Below are 24886 nucleotides of genomic sequence, written 5' to 3'. Positions count from 1 at the left end.
CGTTTATATTTTGCGTTCTGCCTAAGAGTACGTTTATACATGGAGTCTAATTTGAAGTCTTGGCTTATTTAAGTGGCGAGTCCGACAATTTGTGGGCTTGGAACGAATACGTGGACCTGGTGAGGACAATGGTTGCGTATACGGGCTTAGGTGCTGGCCAAGCCACGGAGAAGGTCCGAGGCTATTAGCCAGGATTTTTCATGACATTACAAGGTAAGATGTTGCCAGCCATGAGGGCTGACCCGGACTGGCTGGTTGCTTGTACTAAACTCTACGCGGGTCTGTGGCTCAAGTTTAGTCAGTGTGAGAAGCTGGCGACAGTGGCGTCGTGTATATAGTGTACATTCATTCTTTTCAATAGACGCATTATTTATCGCGCACTCGTGATATTCTCTGACCCAACAAAAACTCTACAAGCTGCATCTATGTCGAAGTCTTCTAGCTGATCTCTCGACTTTCTTTCATCTATGTATTTCTTTACTAGCTCAAGCCTTTCACTTCTGATTGCAGAGCGGCTTTTATTGACTAGCTTACCTTGTATGCGATGCCCATCAAATACACATATTGGTGAAAGCGTCGAACTTCCCCACTCTATGGTCAGATTGATGCATCCTTCCATGTGTACCAGAAAGGAATCCCAGTCCTTGTACAACACTATTGTTTTTAGCATGGGGGGATGGATGGGTACGAATTAAGAAGGACATATCGATGGCCACACTACCTACTGTTTTATTGCAATCAAGAGTGGTCATGTACGGGCGTAAATATCTCATAAGATCCTTTACACCCATCGTGATGTCTGATCTCGTGTCTGATCTCGTGATGTCTGACTGCAATGCAAATTCAAGGTTGGTGTATAACTATAATTAGGGCGCCGCGAGGACAGAAAGTTCTTAAATATAGGGGTAATTTACTTGGTTATATTCAGACATTCTTATTCGAGCCTATCTATTATTTTGTATAGGGTCTCAAATGGGCAAAACCCATTCCAGCCGGAAAAAAAGCGTCACGGACCTTTTTCAGTCGGATTTATAAGGTTCAGCCGGATATTTTAGCGTCACCGACGTTTTTTGGCGACGGACAAAAAATCGGTGATAAAGTTGACAGGGACTTAGAAAAGCTTACGATTTCAGTGATAAAGTTGACAGGGACTTAGAAAAGCTTACGCTTTCAGTGATAAAACACGACTGGGAAGCCGCGGGGACTGAAAGCGCTTAATCAGAGGGGTGATTCATTTTGTTCATAAACATGTAAATAGAAATATTGGTAAAATATCTGAGCCTTTTGTTGAAAAAAAAAAACTATACTAATAACCATTGTCCGTCCGGTTTTTGGACGATTTTCAAACAGCATGTTTTCAGAGGAGCAGTTGGCGGTCTAAAATCTAAATTCATAGACAACAACTGGCAACTGATAACAAACAGTATTGATTTACGCTGGTACCAATGCACCATACCGTATTTTCTGTATGGTGCCTTTTTGTATACTTGCTGGGTGAGTCTGGTCCCAGACTGGGACTCTGGGTCTCAAATTGGCAAAAAAAGCTAAAAACTAAAGCTGTTACACTTTAAAAAATAGTCTTTAACTCTTTTATTCCATATCGATATATGGGCTCGATTTAAAAATGAAACCACTCTATTTAGGCCTGTTTTTAGTATTATTCATTCCCAAACCCGACCCGTTTCGGGCGTTTACAAACCGTAAGCCACGAACCTAATAAATGTACTCTTTTTCTATTTTAAAATATGCATTATTTTCAATATTGTTTTTTAATGATTTTTTTCCCGGGAATATTCAATCCACCAATAATATTGCGGTTGATATCCAACATAAAACCGTTCACGGGTCTTGACCACTGGCACGAAAACTGAATACATTCTATTCCACTATATACGTATTTTCCTATATCACCAGTCCACATTGCGAACTCGGAGATTCTCCGAGTTAGGTATTTTCAGTATAATTTGTACCTGGAGCGAGCCGTAAATTCCAAAATAAAAAATATATATGAAAACTGCCCTCTGATCGTTATTGTATTGGGACCAAATTACACCCAAATCGAACCAAGGGTTTGTCATTGACTTTGGTAGTTTGCCGGCACATTTCAAATCTCGAGATTGATAATGTGACACTCAAACCAAGTATCAAATTTTCAAGACCAGATCAAGACCTTTTTAGTCGATATTACGTGTGTCATACACAATCAATGGATGGGTGCAGTATACCTTTATATGTTCGGCTAGGATATTTATATGTGTTTTTCATCAACCGCTCTTGGCCTTAAGGAGGCTGTGTGTGTGTTGTGAGCATCTCTTCGATACCAACACACATGGGCCTCTGCGATACCAACATGCATGGGTCTGCTCGTATGATATAGTTGAATATAGAAAAATAGAGCATGCATAACACGTATGCATGATATTTATGAATCAGGATACGAGAATACAGCAATGTACGCGTGTCACCGCTCGTGTAGTACTGCATAGTATTGCCTGACTTTGAAATTGTGTCCAGATTGCGCTGTGGTCCGAGATCAACGCTTATCAAAGAGAGGATGACCGCTGCGAATAGACAGTTGCACGATAATTGCAACGGCCATAAAATATATTGAATGCTTCAACCTGGAGGCGCGGAATGCGTTTTTGAGAATATAGAAACTACGCTTTCTGCCGTTAGCTGTTTCATGTCGGGCACGCCAGCGCTTCATCATTGCGTTTGCTGCCGCGTTCTCAACTGTAGCTTCTAAGGACGTGAGGAAGTATCCCTTATCTGCAACGATTTTCTCTCCCTCGTCAAGCATATAAACTAGGCAATCTCGCGATAGAGTGATGTCAGCTGTCCCGGCTACAAACCCCCTGTTGACGAGGCAAATATCCCCAGCTCTGATTCAAATTATTAATTCGTATGTATAAGCGACGTGTCTCGTTTTGTGAGACATCAATGAGGCTCGAAAAGGATGGGCTTCAGGAACATTGCAATTAATTCCGTCCACCGTAACAAACTTATTTGACATATCATCGGGATCCAACAACAACTTTCGATCTTCGCATACTACCTGTGTGAGATATGTGTTGCAAAGGGTTCAAGTGTTGGTTGCAATAATTCACTGCAGAATGTGCACACGAAGGTTTTGTATGCTGTGAGCTATGCAATACACCAGCGGTTTAAATTTCCACAAATGCTAAGCCAATATAGTTGATGTAGGATACACCACTTATTACATGTAGAGTTCAAATCTCATCAAAATTTGTTTGTAATTCACAATTCGCAGATAAGCGTATCAATATTCTCCCAGCTCGACTTAGAACTTTATGCAAGACAATCCCAAATTTGACATCCCGACATCCCGCATGCAAACAAATAAGTTTGAACACACACACTGCCATGTCAACATGCACCAATTGGTAATCTATAGTATCATGAAACATGAGTATGATTTTCTGCCAAAATCTATCGCGAAACACGTCTCATGTAGTGTCAGTTTGTAGCCAGATCAGTGGAGACAACATTTATTGCATTATACTGATTGACTGGTGATATCACACATAATAAACACATACTAAAGTTTTAAACACACGCTAACATACGATCCCGGTCAGTCTGTCTATCTGCTCGACGACGTACGAATGCCATTTATTATATGTCTTTGTGGCGACTCTGAATGTTGATGCCCCGACATCATCCTTTGGGTAGCATGCTAAGAAGTGCATACCCATTAACAGATATGTTGGTGTAGCACGGGTGTGAAGTAGCGTTGTCAGCTTATCGTAAATGATCGTGACTACCAGTGCTGAGGCGCCAAACATTGCCTTGAACTTTCTACCAAATAGATGATCATTTACACGTCTACAATTCATGTAGCGGAGAGCTGTTTATTTAATAGTGGTCACAGATGTCATAATTCAAATAGAGATCCAGACAATGTAGGTGAGAGTCACAAAGTATGCACAATTCTGTGTATATCGTATGTATTGAAAACGTAGTCCTGTATCATAAGCCTATGCTTGCTCTGAGGTAAAATGTGTTGCAGCGCGTACAAAACTGTCTGAATTTGTAGTATTTATAGTTTAGGGGTACGCAGTTGGGGAATTTATGAAGAGAGGTCTGGTCTGAGGATTTGAATCCATTGATACAAATTTCAAATTAAACCGATGACACGCAAGTCGCAACTGATGTTCTCTCAAATTTCATTGGTACGAATTACCGCGTCTCAATCTCCTAGTAATCATAAGTCAGTATTGTATTGATTTTAGTGGCCACTTGACTTTTCCTAAGTTCAGGGCGTTCAGAGCTTCATAACCTTCAACAATATTCACCTTTAAACAGTTGCGTACGGAACATCTTACAAACGCACTCGCGCAAGTTACTGGATCCGTATCCAGTTCAAACGATCCCTGGTCATCAGCATTCGGGTGTGTATCCTTCATCGAGTTATGTTAGTACTAATTGCAAATTCTACAACCATCGTATACGTGCAATAATGCTGTAAGATCACACAAACCTAATGATTACTAAGGGTTGTGTGTACACGTATACTGATTTGTTGTTGTGATTATTGATTGCACTAGTTTTAGGACCATGACACGGAAGTCTTCTAAGCGACAGCCCACTCGGTCAGAGGCAGGTTGCTTTTCGAGAACGGGCCAAGAATTTTTTTTGCAGAAAACCGTGAGCCCCCTTCGGAAGAGGATATTGACGACGATGAGGGTGCGCCGTTTCAGGAAGAAGAAAGTCCAGCCACAACACGACAATTCAAGGACATACAACAACCAGTGCGCACTAAAATGGCAGCAACCAGTGTCAACGGTGTAAAGATTATATCGGGCAAACAAGAGGCCAAAGCGCGCGAGTTTGTGCGCACATTCCTCAGAAATACAGAGCTTTCTCTAAATTATAGACTGGTGGAAACCACACTCCGACTACGAAGTATAGAATGGTAGCAGTGCGCATTCAATTTATGGCTACGCAGACACTTGCTGATTTCAGCCCTCTGGAGTATAGTCGCAGAGCCACTTCATTTAGCTTCACACACAAGATTCCCACTGCATTCATAGAGCTGCACGTTTACGTAACGCAGGACGATACACCAAGAAAAGAGGTGAGAGCTGCGTTTAAGGTACAGCTCACACTCGTGAATGCAAAACTACGACAGGAATTTTTGGGGGGGGGGGGCGCGAGTCCGTGCGAGCTACAATGAGTGTACATTTACCATTCAAAGTTATTTCTTTACCAAAATGTATGGACATACAAATACTTCTGAATCCAAAGAAAGAGGAAATCGGCCTGGTTATCACATTCACAGAAGACGCAGTGGAGAAGGTCGACCAGGCCGACAGGCTTACATCAACTCTCACCCGGCAACACTGATGTTATGAGTGCGCACCCAGCTCTGTACAGAGTAGGGGCATCATGTATAGATACAACACATTATATAAAGGATACAGACGACTATATCGTGATTATGCATAATGTATACATACAGCTAGGTAACTATTCGACTATAAATTTCAATAAACACAGAAATATGGATTTCAATAAATCACGTGTGTGTGCACATGTTCTCATCATTAAGGTACGCCGTATTGAATACGTGCTACTACATACTATACAAAACTGTAGAGAACGATATACAGATTGTCGATGTAGTGCTCCCCTCTAACTGTAGGCTGATCTACATAGAACCGCACAGCTGTACACAACTGTAAGCTACACCATATAAGCTCATCATATATTCTAGCGCCATATCTAACAGGACAACATTCATACTATTTCATAAGCACACAATACGATAGTATACATAAACTCAATAAATAAGTATATGCAATACCAGCTCACGTCATACAAAAAATATCATACTATCTAAACTTCAACGAAGAGATTATTATCCATCATGGCCCCATGTGTACGCACATCGCTAGCCTATACACAATGTAACCCTTAAGAGATAATCTGGTAGGTGAATGGAGGGCAGGGCTCTATATCATACTTCCCAATCACTAGTCGGTTTGATGAAGACTTGTCGAATGTGAGCAAATACACACCGTAGTCGCAATGGTGCACGTATACGTATGACTTATGTATCCAACGGCATTACAGTAGGGAATAACAAGACGTGCATAAACGATTCTACTTAAGTCAGAACAAGGAAGCAACATCTAAAGTGGTAACAACTACAATGAATACTGTCAGAGAATACACATGGGCTATATACAAGCACGCACACACCATTGTGACCTTTAGTTGCCATATGTATAGTCATTTTGCCGAGTGCGGAGAGCAATAGAATCGAAACCCCACCGTGAGGGTATCCTTTAGAGTTTATTTACCGATGTTATCGGAGCCCCAGTTGATATAGGTGCTGTAGGTGCGATCTATTAGACACAACACCTTATTAATAAAAAGTCCAACCGGAAATTCGACGCTTTCCTCCAACAGTATTGTCGTGTAGGATGTCTAGTTGGGGTATACGGTGGGTTTTACAGTGGAATTGTATATTTTGCTGATAAAACACTGAAACAAATACCTTACCAGGGCACGCTTTGGCGCGTTTTGACGCGTTTTGGCGTGTTTTGGCGCGTCTCGCAAGTACGCACGACTGGAGCTTTATGGACAAGAAAGCCACAACCGAAGCACGACTAGTGCACACTGAGAATAATTATGGCACATTTCACACCCATATGCCAGAATTGATTGATATATGCCAAGCAATAAATCCATATGGTCACGCGCGCACAGCCCAGCCCAAAACTGGAAACAGAACGTGATGCATTATAGTGTACACGACGGCGCCGCTTCATGTTTGGTTGGGATATTCACTATCTGTAGCAGCACACATCGGCAATACTTGTACACAGAGACATATTTATTCAGCCCGTAGCTGGTATACGTGATAGGTATTGACATGCAAGGTTCAGCTACTAGAGATGCATAGCCGATGGAGCGTGCATGCGATTTCAGTATGCATAATACTAGATAAGCTCTCCAACACACTATGCACACTTAGTTATATGTGCACTACGAACTGCACGTTCAAACATATGGCTGTCAGTCTAGGTGTATACATATTCATTCGCCGCAAAGATTGAAACCTCAAACACTATGATATACCAGCATATATTTATATAGGGAACGCGACAACAATTGAAAGTGTACATGTTCAAAGGGTGATTTCCTGTGACTTTGATAACATTCACAGCTTGATTTTCATATAAAAGTATAAAAAAACATACCTTAGTGTTGCGCGGAGAGCTCAATTTGTGTCAGAGTACTTCGGTTAGCACGGCAAGGTTTGCCATATGTAGTGCCTTTGAATGACGTATGTATTTATGATATCTCGATACCTCTACGTTTATGTGGTTACAAATCAGCACTGTATTTATATCGACACGCACATCAAAATGTCACGCCTACTAAGCAACGCAGAGTCTAAACAAAATACATCTCCAATACATGAATATCTATCAGCAAAGGCGAGAACCCAAACACCCGTTGCGACTTGGTTTATTATACCAAACTCCTACTCGCTTACATCTGCGCTAGAGAGGAAGCAGAGTATGTTTCATGTCACCGAAAGCATGAGTCGTTCCTCCCGGTTGCTGGTTGACACGATGACTACAGCTTCCATCAAAGTCCAAGCAACAGCATAAACAACACCACCTTTTTCATCTCCTGAGTTTTGTAGTGCTCCGGGCGTGTGTATACGGCGAAAGGGAGATCAATCCTCATTGAGCACCATATAGGTGCATCTACTTCCGAAGAGCTCCGAGTCATCTCATTGTCCACGTACACATGAGCCTGAAATATATCGCGCCAGGCTCCGTCCTTATCGTTTGCAGGATGGTGGTTACTCATACTAGCCCATTCACTATCCATCTCATACTCGATAGTGGCCTCATTGGCATCGTCATTAAATTGTATGGCTCGAAATTATCCATCGTCATCCCCCACGGGACCATTACGAGCAGCACCAGATCTCGACAGCGGGATTTGGGGTTGTAAAACACAATATGTCGTGTCGCGAGATCGTTGTGGAATGGCGAAGGGTTTTCCTCTTCGTCCTCACTTTGGTCATCATTGGTATCAACTCCGCGGAATAGAGGCATTGGCTTGGTGTCGGGTCGTTCTGACATGGATGATAGACGTCTCTTGACTTCGTTGCCAGTGTTGATTGCTGGTAATGTAATCGATAGGAAGAAATAGCGATATTGTGTGTGACAACATCTTTATAGTCTTCACTATACGGACCTACCCGCTGAGGACAAATCCCGATCAGTATAGATGGCCACTCGACATGTAAAGTGCACAGGCACACCTAATTTTACAGTAATACCATTAATCTTTAGTCGGATATGGAAAAAAAGAAACAATTGTGAACCTAATGTTGCAATGGTGTTTCCCTTGGGCATCGAATTATAATGTATGGGTGAAGATACTTGATTGCGTAAGGAATGAAACAAACAGGCTTATATATACGCATTATCCCATTATGTGCCATATAGAGCTGTAGAGTACCCCTCATATATGGCTGTGTTTTTGTATGTGGTAATGATTTTGAAACAATATTAAGTTTCCGAGGAGACTTGTGTTTCATTACTGATAGACAAGTCAAGCACTATAAATGATCCGGTAGACAGACAGTAGTGTCTCAAATAAGTGGCACACCGAACTTTAGTATAATAGGCCACAATCTCGGATAGCAAGCTAGGTGTGTTTATGTGGTGTCTTCAATTTCAAGATACATCTCAGATGATAATGTATCGATGTTGTACAGTCACCAGTATAAAGAAGGGTATTATAGTCATGTGTACTCTACTAAATCGCGATGGTCAATATCATATTACAGGAAGAACTCTGAAGTACATAAATAGACACAATCTGAGTGCACCCACAGTTTGCTATATACATGTATCTCATCGGATAGTCAGTTCAGGCACATACTACTCTACTACATAGCGTATGCATAAATCACCAATATTTAATCTGCAAAAATTTAGTAATTTAAATATACATGTGTAAAAAATGCCACTGTACTAAAATAGTATCACTGTATTTGCCGGACAAAAAAAAAACATATTTACAACATTGAACTCACACCTGAAAAAACGATACGTACAGAGGCGAAAGTATTGTAAGCACATCATTACATTTGTAGCTGGATGTATCTTGTCTGTATAGCAAGGGACAAAAGAGTGTGCGTGTGTGTGCAGTGTCGCGGTGTCAATTGTGATGAGTAGTATTTCACTTTACATATTCATTCTAAAGTAAGTGAGCGAAATTTAGATATTCACATCACACTACGGCATCAGCGAGCAGATATTTATAGTAGAATAAGGATACGTTTATAGTTATTATGCGGATTACTGTAACGATTAGAGTTCACAATATGTAAGTCGCATACAGCAAGTTGTGTGTATTTATGTAGTAGGTGCGTTTCGATTACACACAAGTACAATACAGTGTCGTGTGAAATGCTACTCTAGTATATTGTAAGAAATTTATAATTCAATTACGTATTTTTTTTACTGCAGTAATCACAGAAAGATACAAATCAGTGTCAGATTACCACGTAATATAACAAGACTTGTTGTACAATATTGTCGACTACGAGTACACGAATACATCTTGTTTTATCAAATCGACGGAAGAGATCTTCACAACGCTGTAAGTTCTCTTGTGGTAATTAAATCAGATAGCACATATGGCTATAAATTGTCAGGGTTGTGTCTGACTACACTAAGCATAGTGATAGATATTTGCAGCAGTGACTAGTGCAAGCTGAGTAGTTTATAATCCGCACTTTACAGATCTGCTGTGTGTAGCTATAATCTAAATGAATATTGATTTAGAGGCGATAAGTTCGTTGATCCCTAGTAACAAGAGCACGCACAGCAGTGACACTAACATCGATGCTATATATATATATGAGCATACACATATTCGTGATATTTGTTCAGTAACAGTGTGCCAAGTTTGATTGAATATTGGTTAGTTACGAAGCAGTATGGATCACAAATTCAATTTGTAGAAACACACATATTTGTGGCACTGTGAAAAGACCGAGCATACAATTATCACTGTACAAAATTAATTTTCGAAAATTCATTACATCAACATACCCTTCTATCGTACCAACTGCATGCCTTGAAACCTTACGTCTAGATTATCCGAATCCAAGCATCTCAATTCAGAACTTACAGCCAAGGATTCGATCCCGAGCACCTCGCAATGACTTCAGTGTTCCTCGACGATTTCTATATTTCCTGTAAGGGCTGCGTTTGACAAGCTTCTATAGGTCAACGCCGTCATATTCGCCGCCTGGAAGGATTCCCTCCTTGAAGCGATCGCCGTCCAAGCTCTTGAGTATCCATACTCACTCGACATGGTGTCTTTGATCTCGTGCGTGTCACACTATTAATGCCTCTTCCTACATAACAATAACCTAGTGTGGAGTAGCTCGCTACAATGTTGTATGCTGTTGTATTAGTAATTAAGGCAAGTGAAATTCAAGTGGTTGCGTGTGTGTATATTATGTGCACACGTAAGATCGTCGGGGTCAGGGAAACAGGAGTGTAGTAAATATGATTTTTATTTATTTGTGAGAGATTTAGATCAAAATCGAACCGCCAAAATAATATTACTCCAAATATAGGCTGTATTCAGAGTCGGCAAGATATACTCATATGAGGGCCCAAGTTGCCCTGGTTTTATGGAAAAAATACATAGTGAATACAGTGCCATTCGCCGCATTTTCTAAATCTCCTCTAATAGTCCAATATTTTCGGAGGTTCAGCATCACATCGGAACTGATCTGTTCAGGGAATGTTGTCCATTTTTTGAGCTTTATTGGCATTTACGGCTCGCTCTAGGAGTAATTATTTTGACATGACCCACTACCGGTACAAAGTCAGGAGATGATGAGTCATAAATTAAGTCGGAGATTCTCCGACTTCTCAATTCCTAATTTGAAATATTATTCCAAGACTCTTATTGGCTATATTTTGGCCTTTTTTTATTTCTCTTCTGGCCAATTTTTTATTTAGATTTAGAATTTTTGATGATTATAATTTAGGTCTTGAGTATTGCAACAGATCCGATTTAGAAATTATCATGATTTTGATGAAAATACAAGTGAAATGAGGTGATTTACAAGGCGTCTTAAAGGTATAGAACTAGCAGGCCTACCGAAAAACTGTCGTCGGGAGCAATAGACAGTTTTCCTTTTTCTTGAAATCGCGTGCGAAACATATTGGAATATCCTACTGCTAAGGATCGTGGCACTCGACCCATTTTAAGGCCCGATTTAGGTCGGAGAATCTCCGGATTTCAAAAAATATTTTTTGGTATTTTTTTTGGAACTCGGAGAGTCTCCGGGTTCAAGGTGGACTGGTGATATAATCGGTGTTGAGTGACGCGAACTGTAACACTGATTATATCTGTAACACACCTATCATACACACAAGAAACTACGGATACCAATGAGCTGGATTCAACTGCTGATCAGCTTTTGGAATCAGAGGAGGACGTGTAGGATTTACACTACGATGACGACGATAGACATGCGCGCATGCGCGCATGCATGAACATGCATGCATGCAAGCAGGCAGGCAGACCGTTTTTAATGCATGCATGCATGCATGCGAGCCAAAATGCATGAATGAATTGAAATGCATGCCGTTTTGAATTCATTCATGCATTTTGGCATGCGTGCTTGCAAACGTGCATGCATTTATTTTTACATGCATACAAACCAGAATGATGCATCCACAATTGTATACATGTCCAAAAACATCCGTGTCAAAACTCGAGCGATTTTAAAACTCGCTTCCAAATATTTCTTTTGACACACCGATTTACGTAAACCTGTAGCACATGGAGCGAAAATCTGCCAAATCTATTTTTCGAACATTTCCGCTAGGCATCCGTTGGACAAACGAAAAGTTGCAGGCGTTAAAGTTGACATTCTCATGGATATCCCTGTAATTTGATTGACTACATTTCATGAATTAAGACATGGGATCCCTGTCACCAATGTGGGCCCTGAGGGGATAAATATACTGCTAGAGCCTTTCGAGGCCCTTTATCTCAAAACAATCAAATTTGAGAATTTATAACCTAATCAAAACGCATAGATAATATTTCTTAACCATTCAAAACATACAAATGGTTGATGTATTGAGTCTCGCGCCTTACAAGCGACTGTGCTAATACGCTTAGAGTCATATACAAAGGAGAAACATGGTTGGCCATGAAACTAGCTCACCTAACTTTTGACGCATTGAACATGTTATAATGTTGAATAGCGGAAAAGTGATAAAAAAAGCATGGTGAAAATTTGCTACCGATTTAGCTAAAATCGGTGTTCAAACCAATTTGAAAACTGCACATTATGCTTTTATTTACATAGTGACTTTTGCTTTTACAAAAATATAATTTTAATTGTATATACATGTATTCTGGTGTATATGACTATATGTACAATATTTTCAGTAAAGTTTTTACGTTGTACTGTACATATTATCATATACTCTCTATGTATACCGCAAGTACCAAGACGACTCGAATATTGTGCCAATCAGAATGAATTATTCTGAAATAAGGGTATAGATAGAATCATCAGCAGGGCTTGATACTTCTATATTATTCGGGACCCGTGATCTCGGGGTTCACTTATTTATTATTATCATTCACTACTAGGTCACTAAGGTTTGAGCGATAACTAGTTTAGTTTGCTAATAGTCCAAATAAACCATTTGTGAATCAACGGATTACACGCTGCAGGCTGCACTTGCAGGCTGCACTTGCAGTCTGCACCTAACGTCAAAAAGGGTTACGTTAAACCGTTTATAGTTTGAAAAAATAACGGTTAAAGTTCAACTTTTATATCGTATATACAACAACCGATATTGTTCAGGTGCAGTTTTCTAGGTCATATATTTTGTCCTAAATTTGCTTCAATATATATATATATACGTGTCGGATAAGTTGAATATAAGTGTAGTTCTGAAGTACAAAATCCACGATTTCGACCATATAATATTGAGTTTATAAAAGTTAAACCGTTTATATATTAAAAAAATAACGGTTAACGTTAAACTTATATATCTACACTACGTATAACTTATTGACGTTAGGTCTGCTTTCTGCAGTCTGCACTGTCTGCAGTCTGCACTGTCTGCAGTCTGCAGCCTGCACTCTACAGCTAAGCTCATTAGTCATTACGTTATGGGGGTACGGAATAGAAGTTGAACGTAAACGCATATTTATTCATTTTTAAAACGTTATAACGATTATAACGTGGTCAGAAAGGCTTACCTAAGATCTTAATAGGACAGGTTTATATGGTGAAAACGTAACACATAAAAATGTTTAGACCCGCAAGGTGCACCTATGAGCATACAAAAGACCGCATATGGAATAAAGTTGAACGTAAACGTATATTTATTCGATTTATAAAATTTTAACAGAAAACGGTTTGAGGTTAGTGGCTGCAGTCTGCACACGAGTGCATATTTTAACTATTTGTAAATTTTGCTAAAAAAGACCAAATAGGAAATCGTTTGCTTGTTTTTATTTAAAATTATCAACTCTTTTTTAAATTTTGTAGTTGCTACATATGTATTAAATTTGCTATTCCCTTGTCAGACGTCAGGAATGTCCCTATACTGCACCAATGAACATAAATAAAATTTGACCGTACGGTTTATACTACTGTGTATACTATGGAGACATTCCTAGAGTCAGGATTGAAAAAAAACCCCCCCACATGTCAAATGAAAATCTGTCAAAAAACATACAAAAATATTTCAAAAATTCACCTTGATCCTCCCAATCTCAACTCTCAAGGAGTCTGAACCTAAGTTGAAAACGTTTTCCGATACAACGTTTATAAATAATTTTATTCTTCATTTACGTTCAATGTTTATGTACTAAATAGCATCTCATATATGACTGGGTGCATTCAAGAGGCCATGTCATGATTCCATTATGTCCTTAAATCTTAGCGCTAGAAATAGCCGCCAACTTGACGGGTCGGTATACGTGCAAGTGTTGCTGAAAACTCATTGGTTAATTTGAGCTATGTAGTCCGTTTCGTTGGAAATAGGTGAAAATTTCATTCACCATATTTGACCCTCAAAACGTTATATCGTTTATTTATTTTAAATATTCACCTTTACGTTGACCGTATATGTGTATATAGCGTAACATATTGTGATTAAGCTCTGGTCTGAACTGAACTCCAGTTTCAGCGGAGTCAACCTGTCGGCTCTCAGGAATCAGGACTCAGGGTCTCAGCTCTCAGGGTCTCAGCCAGCCAGGCTCTCATGCTCTCAGAGACTCAGGCTCTCAGCGACTGGATGTTTTTAAAAAGAAAAGAAAAAGATTTGCTTTCAAAAACACTTGGCTGTTTTAGTTTTAGTTTTTGTATTGTAATTTTAACACAAAATACAAACAACAATATTTACAAAAAAGTTTGTTTTGGACAAAATGTAAATACTAAAAAAATCAAAACAAAGAGTCTCCTGCTGCGAGTCCTGCCGACCTGCCCTGAGTTTGAGAGTGAGTGTCCTCCACCAGAGGCTCCTCCCCTCCTGTAATTTAATTGTAGGCTATATCATAGCCTTCCGATTTATTAGAGGGCTATGGCTAAATGGAACTTTGGAAGAGTAAATATACATATATATATTTTTGGAAACAAAACCAGCTGGGCCGCAAGCCCGCAAGTCCGCAACGTCGCAACATCCAATATATTTTTTTGCTGTTGTTCATAAAATTAAACAGCCCTCTAAAATGAACATATTATTTATTTGTAAATATCAACATAGCACTCTAAATTATATACAATAAAAATAAAAATATTCATATTTATTAAAAATTTGTTAATTTGAAAAAATACAACTAAAAAAAATCAAAAGAAATATTTTTATTTTGCTTTTTGTAAGAATTTTGTTTTTTTGAATACAGACTTGACACTATAAAAATATATAATATTGTGTTAAAAAATATGTATGAATATAGGTGGTTCGCGACACCGTCTTTTCAGTATTCCATTGTTGTTTGATAGGTGGCAATGAAAATGTTTTACAGAAATTGCGTCATTCTCGCATGCGCAGGTGCGGCAATCGCCATTGTATGCCAGGAAGCGAAAGTAGCGAAAGGATGGACATGCAGCGACTCGTCGAGGTCATACAATGATGCTGCTGAACAAACTGAAGTGGAGAGCGAATCGAGTTACGATATGAATTGCTGCAGCCAAGATGCCTGTGCAGTAGTAAGTAGCGGACGGGTTCTTCGTGTGCATACGCAGTGTCAGGCTTTACAATCCAACTCGACCTCTGCAACGTCTACACCCCCTTGGTGTCTACAGCAACAACCTGAGCTAACAAGCTGCGAAGTGTCTTATGGCTGCACCAGTTCGGATCCGGAATGCTTTTGCCACAAGAACAAGGAGACTGATCCGTTGTGTCAGGATTGTCACTACAACTATTGCGATACATGCATAGATCAGGCATCCACAAATTACAAACCTGTGCATCAGTCGCGCTGCATCAATTGCCAGGATGCCCACAACATCCCATCGATCGATTTTGTTTGCACACAGTGCGACAACGAAAAGGGATGCGTTACTGGTACATTGGCCGGCCAAACTAAGAATAGCAACGAGTTCCATGTTTTCGAAATGGAGTGGTACCAGAACAATGGCCTGTGGTCTATCAGAAAAACCACTGGCGTGGCGGTGAGTACTGATCAGAACTACATTAACAATCTTCCTGGCAGAAATGGTTGCACGGACGAGCGCAATGCCGAGAACCAATGTGTGGATTTAACACAAACTGTGTATCAGCTCGCATATCCGGAACCGACCTCAGTAGAGACTCCGTCGCCCACCCCGTCCCCACAAGAACCGACTCCCTCGCCCACTTCCGACTTGACTACTCTACTATAGCGTCCTCACAATCAAGTACTCCTTCGCCCACCCAGTCTGTTGGTGCGGTGACAGCAAGGACCACGCCACCTCTTTGTCAGCAAACCGGCAGTGATTTGTTAGTATGCGAAAGTACCTACCAGTGTAATTCCTTAGACCCCGATTGCGTTTGTTATAAGAACAAGGAAGTCGACTCGAATTGTCAGTACTGTCAGTCGAATGGTGCTTGCACCTATTTTTTTAAATGATAACTACACACCGGCAAGGAATTCAAGATGTGTAGATTGTCATGCAGCTCACAGTGATTCATCCGTCGGATTTGAGTGCACAAGGTGTGACAATGCTGTAGGATGCGCTCAAGGGACGTTGAACGGTCAAGCCGTGTATTCAGGTTTCAAGGTTTATGAGATGGAGTGGTTCCAGGAGGGCGGAGTGTGGTCAGTCCGCAAAACAACTGGAATTCCTATCCAACAAAATGGCCAGGATGCGGATCAGAGTTATATCTACAGTATTTCGAACAATGGATGCACCGACAGCAATTGCAACGAGTATACCGAACGTTTGGCGCAGGTATCGTGGTAGACTTTGGACCGATGATCGTGGGTTGCATGCAGTATAATAGCATATGGGTTGTATTTAGTAGAATATTATAAAGTTTTATAACACCTTGACAAATACATGTGGCTGACAGCCTCTCGCTAATCACAAATGCGGGGGAGTGTACATTTTGCATGCTTCCCGTGAGCGTACATCAAGTATATCTGGCCATTCAGGTACCGTGAGGTAAATATCAAACTGATATAAATTCCCTCAGCATTTGCGTGAATATGAATTTAGGTGTCTGTGGCGCACGTATCAACATGAATTGTCAACGGTCACCAAATTTGTGCAGTGGCGCAAGATGCTTTCTTTTATAGCCCGCTGGGCCATCTGACCGACTTCGGCACCACAACTGGAGAAAGTCAGGCCTGGAACCCTACTCCCCCTTAAAAAACAAAATTTTTTTCTATGAATGTGTATCGGGCATCAAGATTTGTCGCAAAAATTGATCCCAGTAGTGTGACGTGCACTTTTGCGCTGTGCCGTTGACTTCGATGTTATCCGACTAACTTCATTGCCGTAAGTACAGTGTAAGTTGACGGTGTGGATGTTAACATCTTTCAAAAAGGCGGAAAATGAAGTTATATACTGTACGTTATAAATATCGGTAGCGTATCTATCGTGCTCGCACTAGCTTTAAATATTTACTGAGAACAGCTAAAATCTAGCATCGAAGGCGCTGAAAATCACAGTAAAGGAGCAAAGAAGACGCCTAGAGCGCCTAGAATGATTGATCTGATGATGCTCGAACTCGGCGGCCGTGCTATCAATATGATAAAATCATAACCGCAGTCGAAAACGCACATCACACATACAATTCAACCAATATCCCTATGACACGATATGAAAGCTTCAAATGAATGAACTCTCCGTGATTTACCCATGCAAATTTCAAATGCGATAAACAGATATCAACCCAGAGAATTCAATTCTGGAAAGTGTTGTGATAATTTCATTGTTGTAGATTCATGTTTGATTATATATGTATTATAGAATCGTGTTTGATTTTATATATAAGATTTGTTTATCGGAAAAGGACGAAAAGAAATAAATCGGGTGATGATACAATATATATGGTCGAATCTCTCTGCCCTGCCTGTGATAATTACTGAAATTTTCTGTGGCTGCACCGTAGGATCTTCAAAAATTATTGCCCGCATCTGTTATGGTAGGAAGCCCAGTCGTAGGATTTACTAAACACTCGCCGACCGCTATTAAAATCTAATCCGTCTGCAAAGCTATCCTGTTCGTCCAAAGTTTTACCGAACAACAATCTAATAAACATTGCCAACCCAACACGAGACAGCTTTAAATAGTCAGAGAAATTCATTGTAGTAGTAGGATTATCGTGTGTATTATATAGAAATCGAGTATGCGATATAGTTAGTCTGGCATGTTCTCGGGCGACGCTCCAAGCGCGTTAAACATGAATTGTTCTGTAGCTTATACAGTATATATCGACTCTGCTTTGATATTCATAATTTTGCGCATAGAATGTTGATTCCGGGTGAAAGAATCCAGAATCAATAAAGGTGTGCGGATCAGACTCGCTCTCTCCTCACATGTCGCTGTAGTATTGACATAATCTCATTACCGCGTGGAACATCAATTGCTGATGACTGGAAGCTCACTGTCTCGCGGTTCTATTTCGACGTTTAGACCTAGGCTGTACATTTATATGTGGTAGGAAGAGATTAAAAGTAAATTCATTGAATCAAGATTAAAGTCTATAATTTTAGCAGTGATATGATAGTCAGCAGCATTCGCTCGTTGCGGGTAGTGTACCAATAAAATTGAGTGGGTAATGTACCAGTAAAATTGATAATTTGCTTGTAAGTCACCGCAGTCGATTCTAATTGTACTGATAAAAAATTGTTACATTTGAAGTTTTAGAACCGAAAATATAGCTATATACACATTGTACATACTCGCTTCTCACTATGAAGAAACTATCGGTTAACATCCTCTGGACAAACTATATGCAGGATGTGTGCTCATTTTCTACTATCTCGGACCCTGCTACTAGCTATGCACTGCAATATATCACACCCAGACACATATGCTATACATATAAAAATCGGATGCTATTGTTAAATTAGATTCATTTCTCAAGAGGATTATTTAACTTGAGTAAAACAGGTGTGCAAAATCCTGTTATACAGAATAACAAATAAAATGAGATTGATTCTCAAGAGGAATAATAATCTGGAGTAAAACAGGTGGTGGAAGTAAAGTTGTTACTCTATACCGCACGGTGCACATCTGATATGAATTCTGATGGGTACAAAAGACTTCTGAGTACTATGACCCACAAAGTTAAGCCAACCTGTTCAACAGCCAGTTCTGGACTGAGTTTTCTTGTCATCGCAGAGGGGTTGTTCGCATTGGACGATTGTTGAGCTTTTGTTGTATTTGTGGCATTCGCATCTGTCATGAGATTCGTGCCCACTCCGTTTAGCTTCCGATTCGAGACTTTGGATTGTTTTTTTTTCGCCTAAAATAATCATGGGAAAAATACTCGTCTGTATACGTAGGAATTTTATGCTGAGATCCGCAACCTCATTCTACTTAATGCAAGAATCAATTTAGTACGTTGTAATATACAAGACAAATGGCCCTTCAAGCGATCGAAGATACGCATATATTTGAGACTTGATCCAGGTTGCCACATCCAACTATTTAATTGACGTTCCCATGCTCACATCACTAAATCTGCCGCAATACGACAATTATAGGTAAACTACCCGGTACTCAGAAAAGGTCTACGCAGGACTTTCTTATATAAAAAATCGGAAACCTCATTATATTTCATGTAAAACCCTAATTGCACGTTGTTAAATAAACGACAAATAGCCCCTTAAACGAATACCCTTTTTTTAAATTTGACTTGATCCAGGCTGTCACGACCACCCATTTGAGTAACGATCCCATACTTAAATCACTAATCAACCGCAATTTACATTAAAAAAGACCTTCAAAACGAGCCATACAGGCATCACATTACGTATGGAATGGTAGCAAAGTCGCACTGTGAAGGTAGTAAAGTAGTCCACCCCACAGAAGAGCAGACAATACACGAAAATCTGAAACACGATGTCGGAGACGTCAACATGAAATTCGACACAAGTAAGCTTGGTTGAAAGTACAACATGCAACAACCAGCACAAAACTTACGACTCGTGCTGTGCTAACAATTTGTGCGTTAATCGGGATGTTCAATTCGTAGGTTACAGACCTTCATCGTTGTCAAAGGTATTGCTAGCATCGTGATCTCCGCCAGCCTTCTCCGTCACCTTGAGAGTCGACGTTCTCATAGCCTGTTAAAATGAACGTAACGCGATCGTGTTAGCAATTGGTTGCAAAAAGTGTACCGCAGGTTTGTATCAATACTTCCGAGCATGACTCGCACAAGTTTCATACTATCGTGTGTGTGTATGCATGTATAGCCACAAGCTTCACAAAATCAGCCAGCTGCTACACACGCAGGCATCCTCGTACATTCTGAGAGCGCACATACCTGTGACTTTGTCGTAGTGAAGTTAGCCTTGGCTTTCTCAGCTGCGGCAGTGGTTGCCACACTCGCCTTGGCGAGTCTCTTTGCTAGAAACTTCGGAGATGATTTGTTCGAGCTGACTTTCTGTGCACTCGAGGCCAATGTCTGCGCATTTATATGGATCATAGGAAGTTTGTAAGACTATCACGGAGGGTACAATTTTCGTGCTGGTTGCATTGTGCGAATACAAGCTGGTATAAAGACATTCATTCAAACCGGCTAACTTCCGTCTATAGGCCTTCGAATTCGCCACAGTCATACTCGGGTATATATATACGACCCTCATCCAAGCGATCTAAGCGCTTTTAACTTATGAACGAAATCCATGAGGATAGGAACCAATTGTCTATGCCATGAATGCATACAACACTTTCCACGGGTACTTGGGAGGTAGATGCATGCCTGATACTTGTCTGTCTCGAGGATCTTACACCCAGTTCAACAACATTTAGTTTAATCGGCAAACTAAACACTAACACAAAAACCCAGGGTACCAGTCTCAAAGCCTAAACTTGATTAAACGTAAGCCGTACAAAATAACTTGAACTATAAACACGCAAGAACCATCAAATAAGTACATACAGGCCGGCTTCTCATCTGCCTTGGGGCGTGTATGTCAATCTCTTTCTCCTCAATGGCTGTGTCGTAGAGAGCTTTGCCTCGCACATTTTCGTCCTCGCTATCATCTCCATCAATTTCGTCTTCAATTTTCCTACTGATATTTTTGGCAGGACTTTTTGAATATTGACTCTCACTCGTTTCTTCGTCGCTCGCACTGTTGATTTCACTGTCTGTATGTGTGTTTGCAGCGGCGGGTACCCGAATTTAGCGCATGGTTGGAAGCAATGATATGCTATGAAAAGTGTGTAATTTGGGGTAGAGTAACGTAGGCCGTACTAAATACAAATTGTGATTGCTTCAATACTCTTTGCGATTATTCCAGGTGCCATTGTGTTTATTGCGTTCATTGAGGCATAAAGCTGCATCACAGCAAGATATATGACAATATGACTCAGAGGCGACAAGAAAAACTCCGGAACTCGATTTCAAATTTATTGGAAAGACAGGCCGGTTTTTCTAATTTTTACATTGGAACACGTATCGTATTACTTGCAAGTGACATTTCCATAAGTTGGATGTATATTGCAACTTGAGGAGTTGAAACCTTTGTCCAAGTAAGTTGGTCACACTCAAACAATGTTAATAGCATCGGGATACAATCAAATAATGGTTGCAGTACAAATTCTTTTGGGCAATGAAGCTCGCGATTACCTTTGGAGATTGCACGACAATAATACGACAGTTACCTTCTTTGGCCTCTAGTTGATTCTTCCGCTTGCGTGGATGTAGCGCTGAGGCCTTCTTCGCCTTGTGTTTGGGTTTGGCTTTAGATTTTGCTTTCGCACCTACTTTCCCATGCGCTTTTGGCTTGTGGGGTGACTTTAGCAACCCATCTGCAACACACCAATAAGTTACACACCAAAATAGGCAAAAATCAACATCTTGATCAGCTGTATGGGCAGAGCTCGGCATGCTGTCCATGCGAGTTTAAACAAAAAAATAAGCCCAATCAAGTCACATACCTTCGGCTTCGATCGGGCTCTGAGAGTGCGATGTTGCTGAACTTGTGAGAGTGGGTTGCCATTGGAAGCCTATTATATGGTCCAGACAGAAACTGCATCAGAAGCTAAGAATATGCATGTCGGATGTACTTGTACTGAGGAATTATATATATATATATATGCACGTCTGAGGATTTTATTGCGGGGTTTATGCTTTTACCTCGAAAGGAGAATCTTTCTCTATCGCAAATACCTTGAAACGCCACTCGACCAGCAGCAAACGTATCAAATGTTAGTGCTAACCGAGGTCGAAATAATACTGTGCTTCGGAGAACTCGGGAGCCGTTTTCTTCATCATTTTCAAATACCGCGCTCACATTTGCAATGGTAAAAAATTCGTTGATAACTGGTGTTGTACATTTCAAAAACAATAAACTATGCATGGATACAATCACCACATAGTGGTAACAAACAACGGCAACACTATAACCTACCAAAAAGTACTCCCTCCTACTGCATAGGTGTTCATAAAATATTTATTTGCACACGTTCGCACGTTCGCTACTTGGACCTATCAATCAGCAGATACGTGCATATAATACAATGTTATCATACAGTAATAGATATATAGATATATGGACATATACACACACACACACATATATATACACATACATGTATGCATACATACATACATACATATATATATAATATTGTATCCGCATGCTCCGGTAGATTATTGGTCAATATACCTAGTTCTGCGTACAAAGCCATATCTAATCAACTCACCTGCCCCTAGGTCAGCCTTATCGTTTCCTTTGACTTTCCCATTGGTTACCCGTTTCGCTTTCTTCTTCGGCGGCGATGTTTCATCGTCCACCTCGCTCTCACTCTCGTCGTACTCAACCACCGATTGATCTGGTACATTTTTGCCGCGTTGGTCCTTCTTGGTTGTGAGGTTATCGTCCGTTTCCTCATCACTTTCTGACTTGGAATGCACCTTCATAGTTCCGATCGCGGGCTTCGCTCCCCGCGGTGCTTGTCTGTAGGTACAGGTGATAAATATGCGTAAGTGTTTGCTGATACTTGATATTATTAAAATTTAGCAATATCCGAAATATGAAAGCCCGTAGGAGCGGTAGCTTATCTACATGTGTAGCAATGCCAACTACAAATATCTTCCGAAGAATATTAAAATTGTCATACCGTGACAAAGCCAGTGATACATTTTGAATCCTTGAACTACAATTATCGGGTCGCCACAGGCGGATATATTCACACTTACTACATGATTGATCTACAATTAAACCTGAATCAACTCAGAATTTCACACCCTCAGATCTACAGACACACGCATACAAAATATCGCATCTCGATTTAAATTAGTTTATCAACTAACCTTCGCGACGCCGCTACAGGGATCTTTTCCTTCTTCACTTGTGGTGCTTTGGTAAGAGAATCTATGCGTTTTCTCTTTGTCGCCATACTATTCGCGGCGGCAAGTTTTGTGACTTTCTTCGTGAGATTTGACTTGGGGGTGATCGCTTTTGTCTTCGCCTTGCTGTTCTTTATGACTGCTTTTTCCTGGTTTATACACATTGCGAAGATGATTTGCTTTAAAATACAGATGTGTGTAAAATCACTGTGCGCAAAAATTCAAGCAGACAGGCAGACAAAGTGAAAACCATTGATATGAAGAGTTTGTTATCTAGCAGACTCCAGAATCCGTGAATGAACATATAGAGCAAGTCTTGGTCGTCAGCATACCCAGTCGACAAAGATAAAGAAATCTCATGCTTGCAAGAATTAAACCTATTTTCTATAGCAAAGATAGCTTTGAATCTTTAAATGAAGTCCGATAACAGAAGGATTGTAAAAGTATAGACTATACAACTATGTCAAAATTCCAAACACCTCCATATGCGCGCACAGGAAGAATTCGTCACACATAGAATTATGGTAGCAATCAGCCTTAGCTATTATACCTTTGTTTCTCCCAGTTCAAAATCTGCCGGAAGATACGACTGGTTATTCGCTGCCGCCTATGTGGTCAATGATTTTGGTGGTTTAGTTTGAGTGACCTTTTTTATAAAATAGTATAACTACCGAAATGCATGCAATTGGTCGGAATTTCGAACTAGGCACCCCTAAACTGTAGATCTACACGGATTACGAACGCATCAGAAGATGCCGTACTTCCTCGAGACTAAACATTGTGGAGCAACCGTGAATAGCCCATGCCTCGATACGCGCAAACAGAAACGTATCAATACAGCACATCACAAGCCATATAACAAGATTCCACTGGATTCTCCACCCAACCACAGAGCAATGATTTCTACTTCCGACCCTTGAGACATGCACATGTATTGCTATCATAACTAAATATGACCCCTGGCTTGCGTCCTATCATCTTAAAAAACTATATCAACAAAGAAAATGAGATCACAATCTGGTGGTGGGTTGAGAAACAGCACCCAGCAACAGAAAACATCTTGCGGTTCAACGAGATCGCATTTTGAAAGAATAAGTCGCTCCTCACGACACTACTGTAGTCGTCAGCACTTCTCAAACAGCTACGAGCTGTCGCTTTTGCGTAGTACGTGAGTTCTCATCTTGTAGTCGAGCAGGAGATATTTATAATAACATAACAAATGTTGCGCACTGAGAATTTTACAAGCAAACATTCGGTCTGGGTTACTCTGCATGAATTCAATCCGAGCTTGTCTGGAGTTTAGCACTATAGCACACACCTTCCGATCCGAGCTATCGGTTTTGAGTAGTACGAGAGCTTTCATCTTGCAGTCGAGCATGAGACACTATAAATACACTCCGATTAAGTATTGCGCCGTGGTAATTTTACAAGCTGTAGTTGGGTCCGGTTTACTCTGCATGCATTCAATCCGTACATGTCTGGAGGTTATGACAATAGTACACACCTTCCGATCCATAGAGAAGAAGCCAGAGGGTAGTTTGATTTTTGAGGGAAACGGCTGTATAATCCAGTTCTTGATGTTCCGGTGTGCGCAGTTGGTGATCATCAACGTCGCGAGGTCGCAAACAACGTACAAGTCCTAAATCAATTCTCGTATCCATTATTGCTCAATGTCAGAAACTTTCCAGATAACGTGTAGATATATGATCATATCGGTATTTCGATGTATATGTAAATGTAAACGTAAATGAATGAATATATGCATACACACACACACACACACATATATATATATAAATGTTATATATATATAT

The 24886-nt window shown here is 40.3% G+C and overlaps 3 protein-coding genes across 3 annotated transcripts in view; 2 read left to right on the top strand and 1 right to left on the bottom strand.

Moving 5' to 3' along the window:
• Window positions 1-4364: 4364 nt before the first annotated feature.
• On the top strand, window positions 4365-4940 carry SARC_00787 (hypothetical protein; the record flags this gene model as incomplete). The annotated part of the gene is made up of 2 exons (XM_014305539.1): window positions 4365-4624; window positions 4663-4940. Exons 1-2 carry the CDS (start codon window positions 4579-4581, stop codon window positions 4938-4940), a joined length of 324 nt encoding a protein of 107 aa, XP_014161014.1. The 5' UTR covers window positions 4365-4578.
• Window positions 4941-15061: 10121 nt separating this feature from the next.
• Window positions 15062-16594, top strand: SARC_00786 (hypothetical protein). Its single transcript, XM_014305538.1, has one exon. It carries the CDS (start codon window positions 15068-15070, stop codon window positions 15941-15943), a length of 876 nt encoding a protein of 291 aa, XP_014161013.1. The 5' UTR covers window positions 15062-15067; the 3' UTR covers window positions 15944-16594.
• Window positions 16595-17841: 1247 nt separating this feature from the next.
• SARC_00785 (hypothetical protein) overlaps window positions 17842-24886 on the bottom strand; it is a 21655-nt gene continuing 14610 nt past the window's right edge. Inside the window, exons 24-34 of the mRNA XM_014305537.1 lie at window positions 24577-24711; window positions 23623-23679; window positions 23037-23221; window positions 22427-22680; window positions 21659-21727; window positions 21383-21529; window positions 20658-20866; window positions 20040-20180; window positions 19758-19839; window positions 18849-19016; window positions 17842-18188 (exon numbers count right to left, since the gene is read on the bottom strand). Of these exons, the coding sequence (XP_014161012.1) occupies window positions 18853-19016; window positions 19758-19839; window positions 20040-20180; window positions 20658-20866; window positions 21383-21529; window positions 21659-21727; window positions 22427-22680; window positions 23037-23221; window positions 23623-23679; window positions 24577-24711 (1443 nt within the window). The 3' untranslated portion in view covers window positions 17842-18188; window positions 18849-18852. The remainder of the gene's footprint in view (window positions 18189-18848; window positions 19017-19757; window positions 19840-20039; window positions 20181-20657; window positions 20867-21382; window positions 21530-21658; window positions 21728-22426; window positions 22681-23036; window positions 23222-23622; window positions 23680-24576; window positions 24712-24886) is intronic.

The sequence above is a fragment of the Sphaeroforma arctica genome, assembly GCF_001186125.1.
Source record: "Sphaeroforma arctica JP610 unplaced genomic scaffold supercont1.27, whole genome shotgun sequence".
Lineage (NCBI taxonomy): Eukaryota > Ichthyosporea > Ichthyophonida > Sphaeroforma > Sphaeroforma arctica.
Note: the sequence above shows the minus strand (reverse complement) of the source record. Positions and strands in the feature narration are given on the sequence as shown.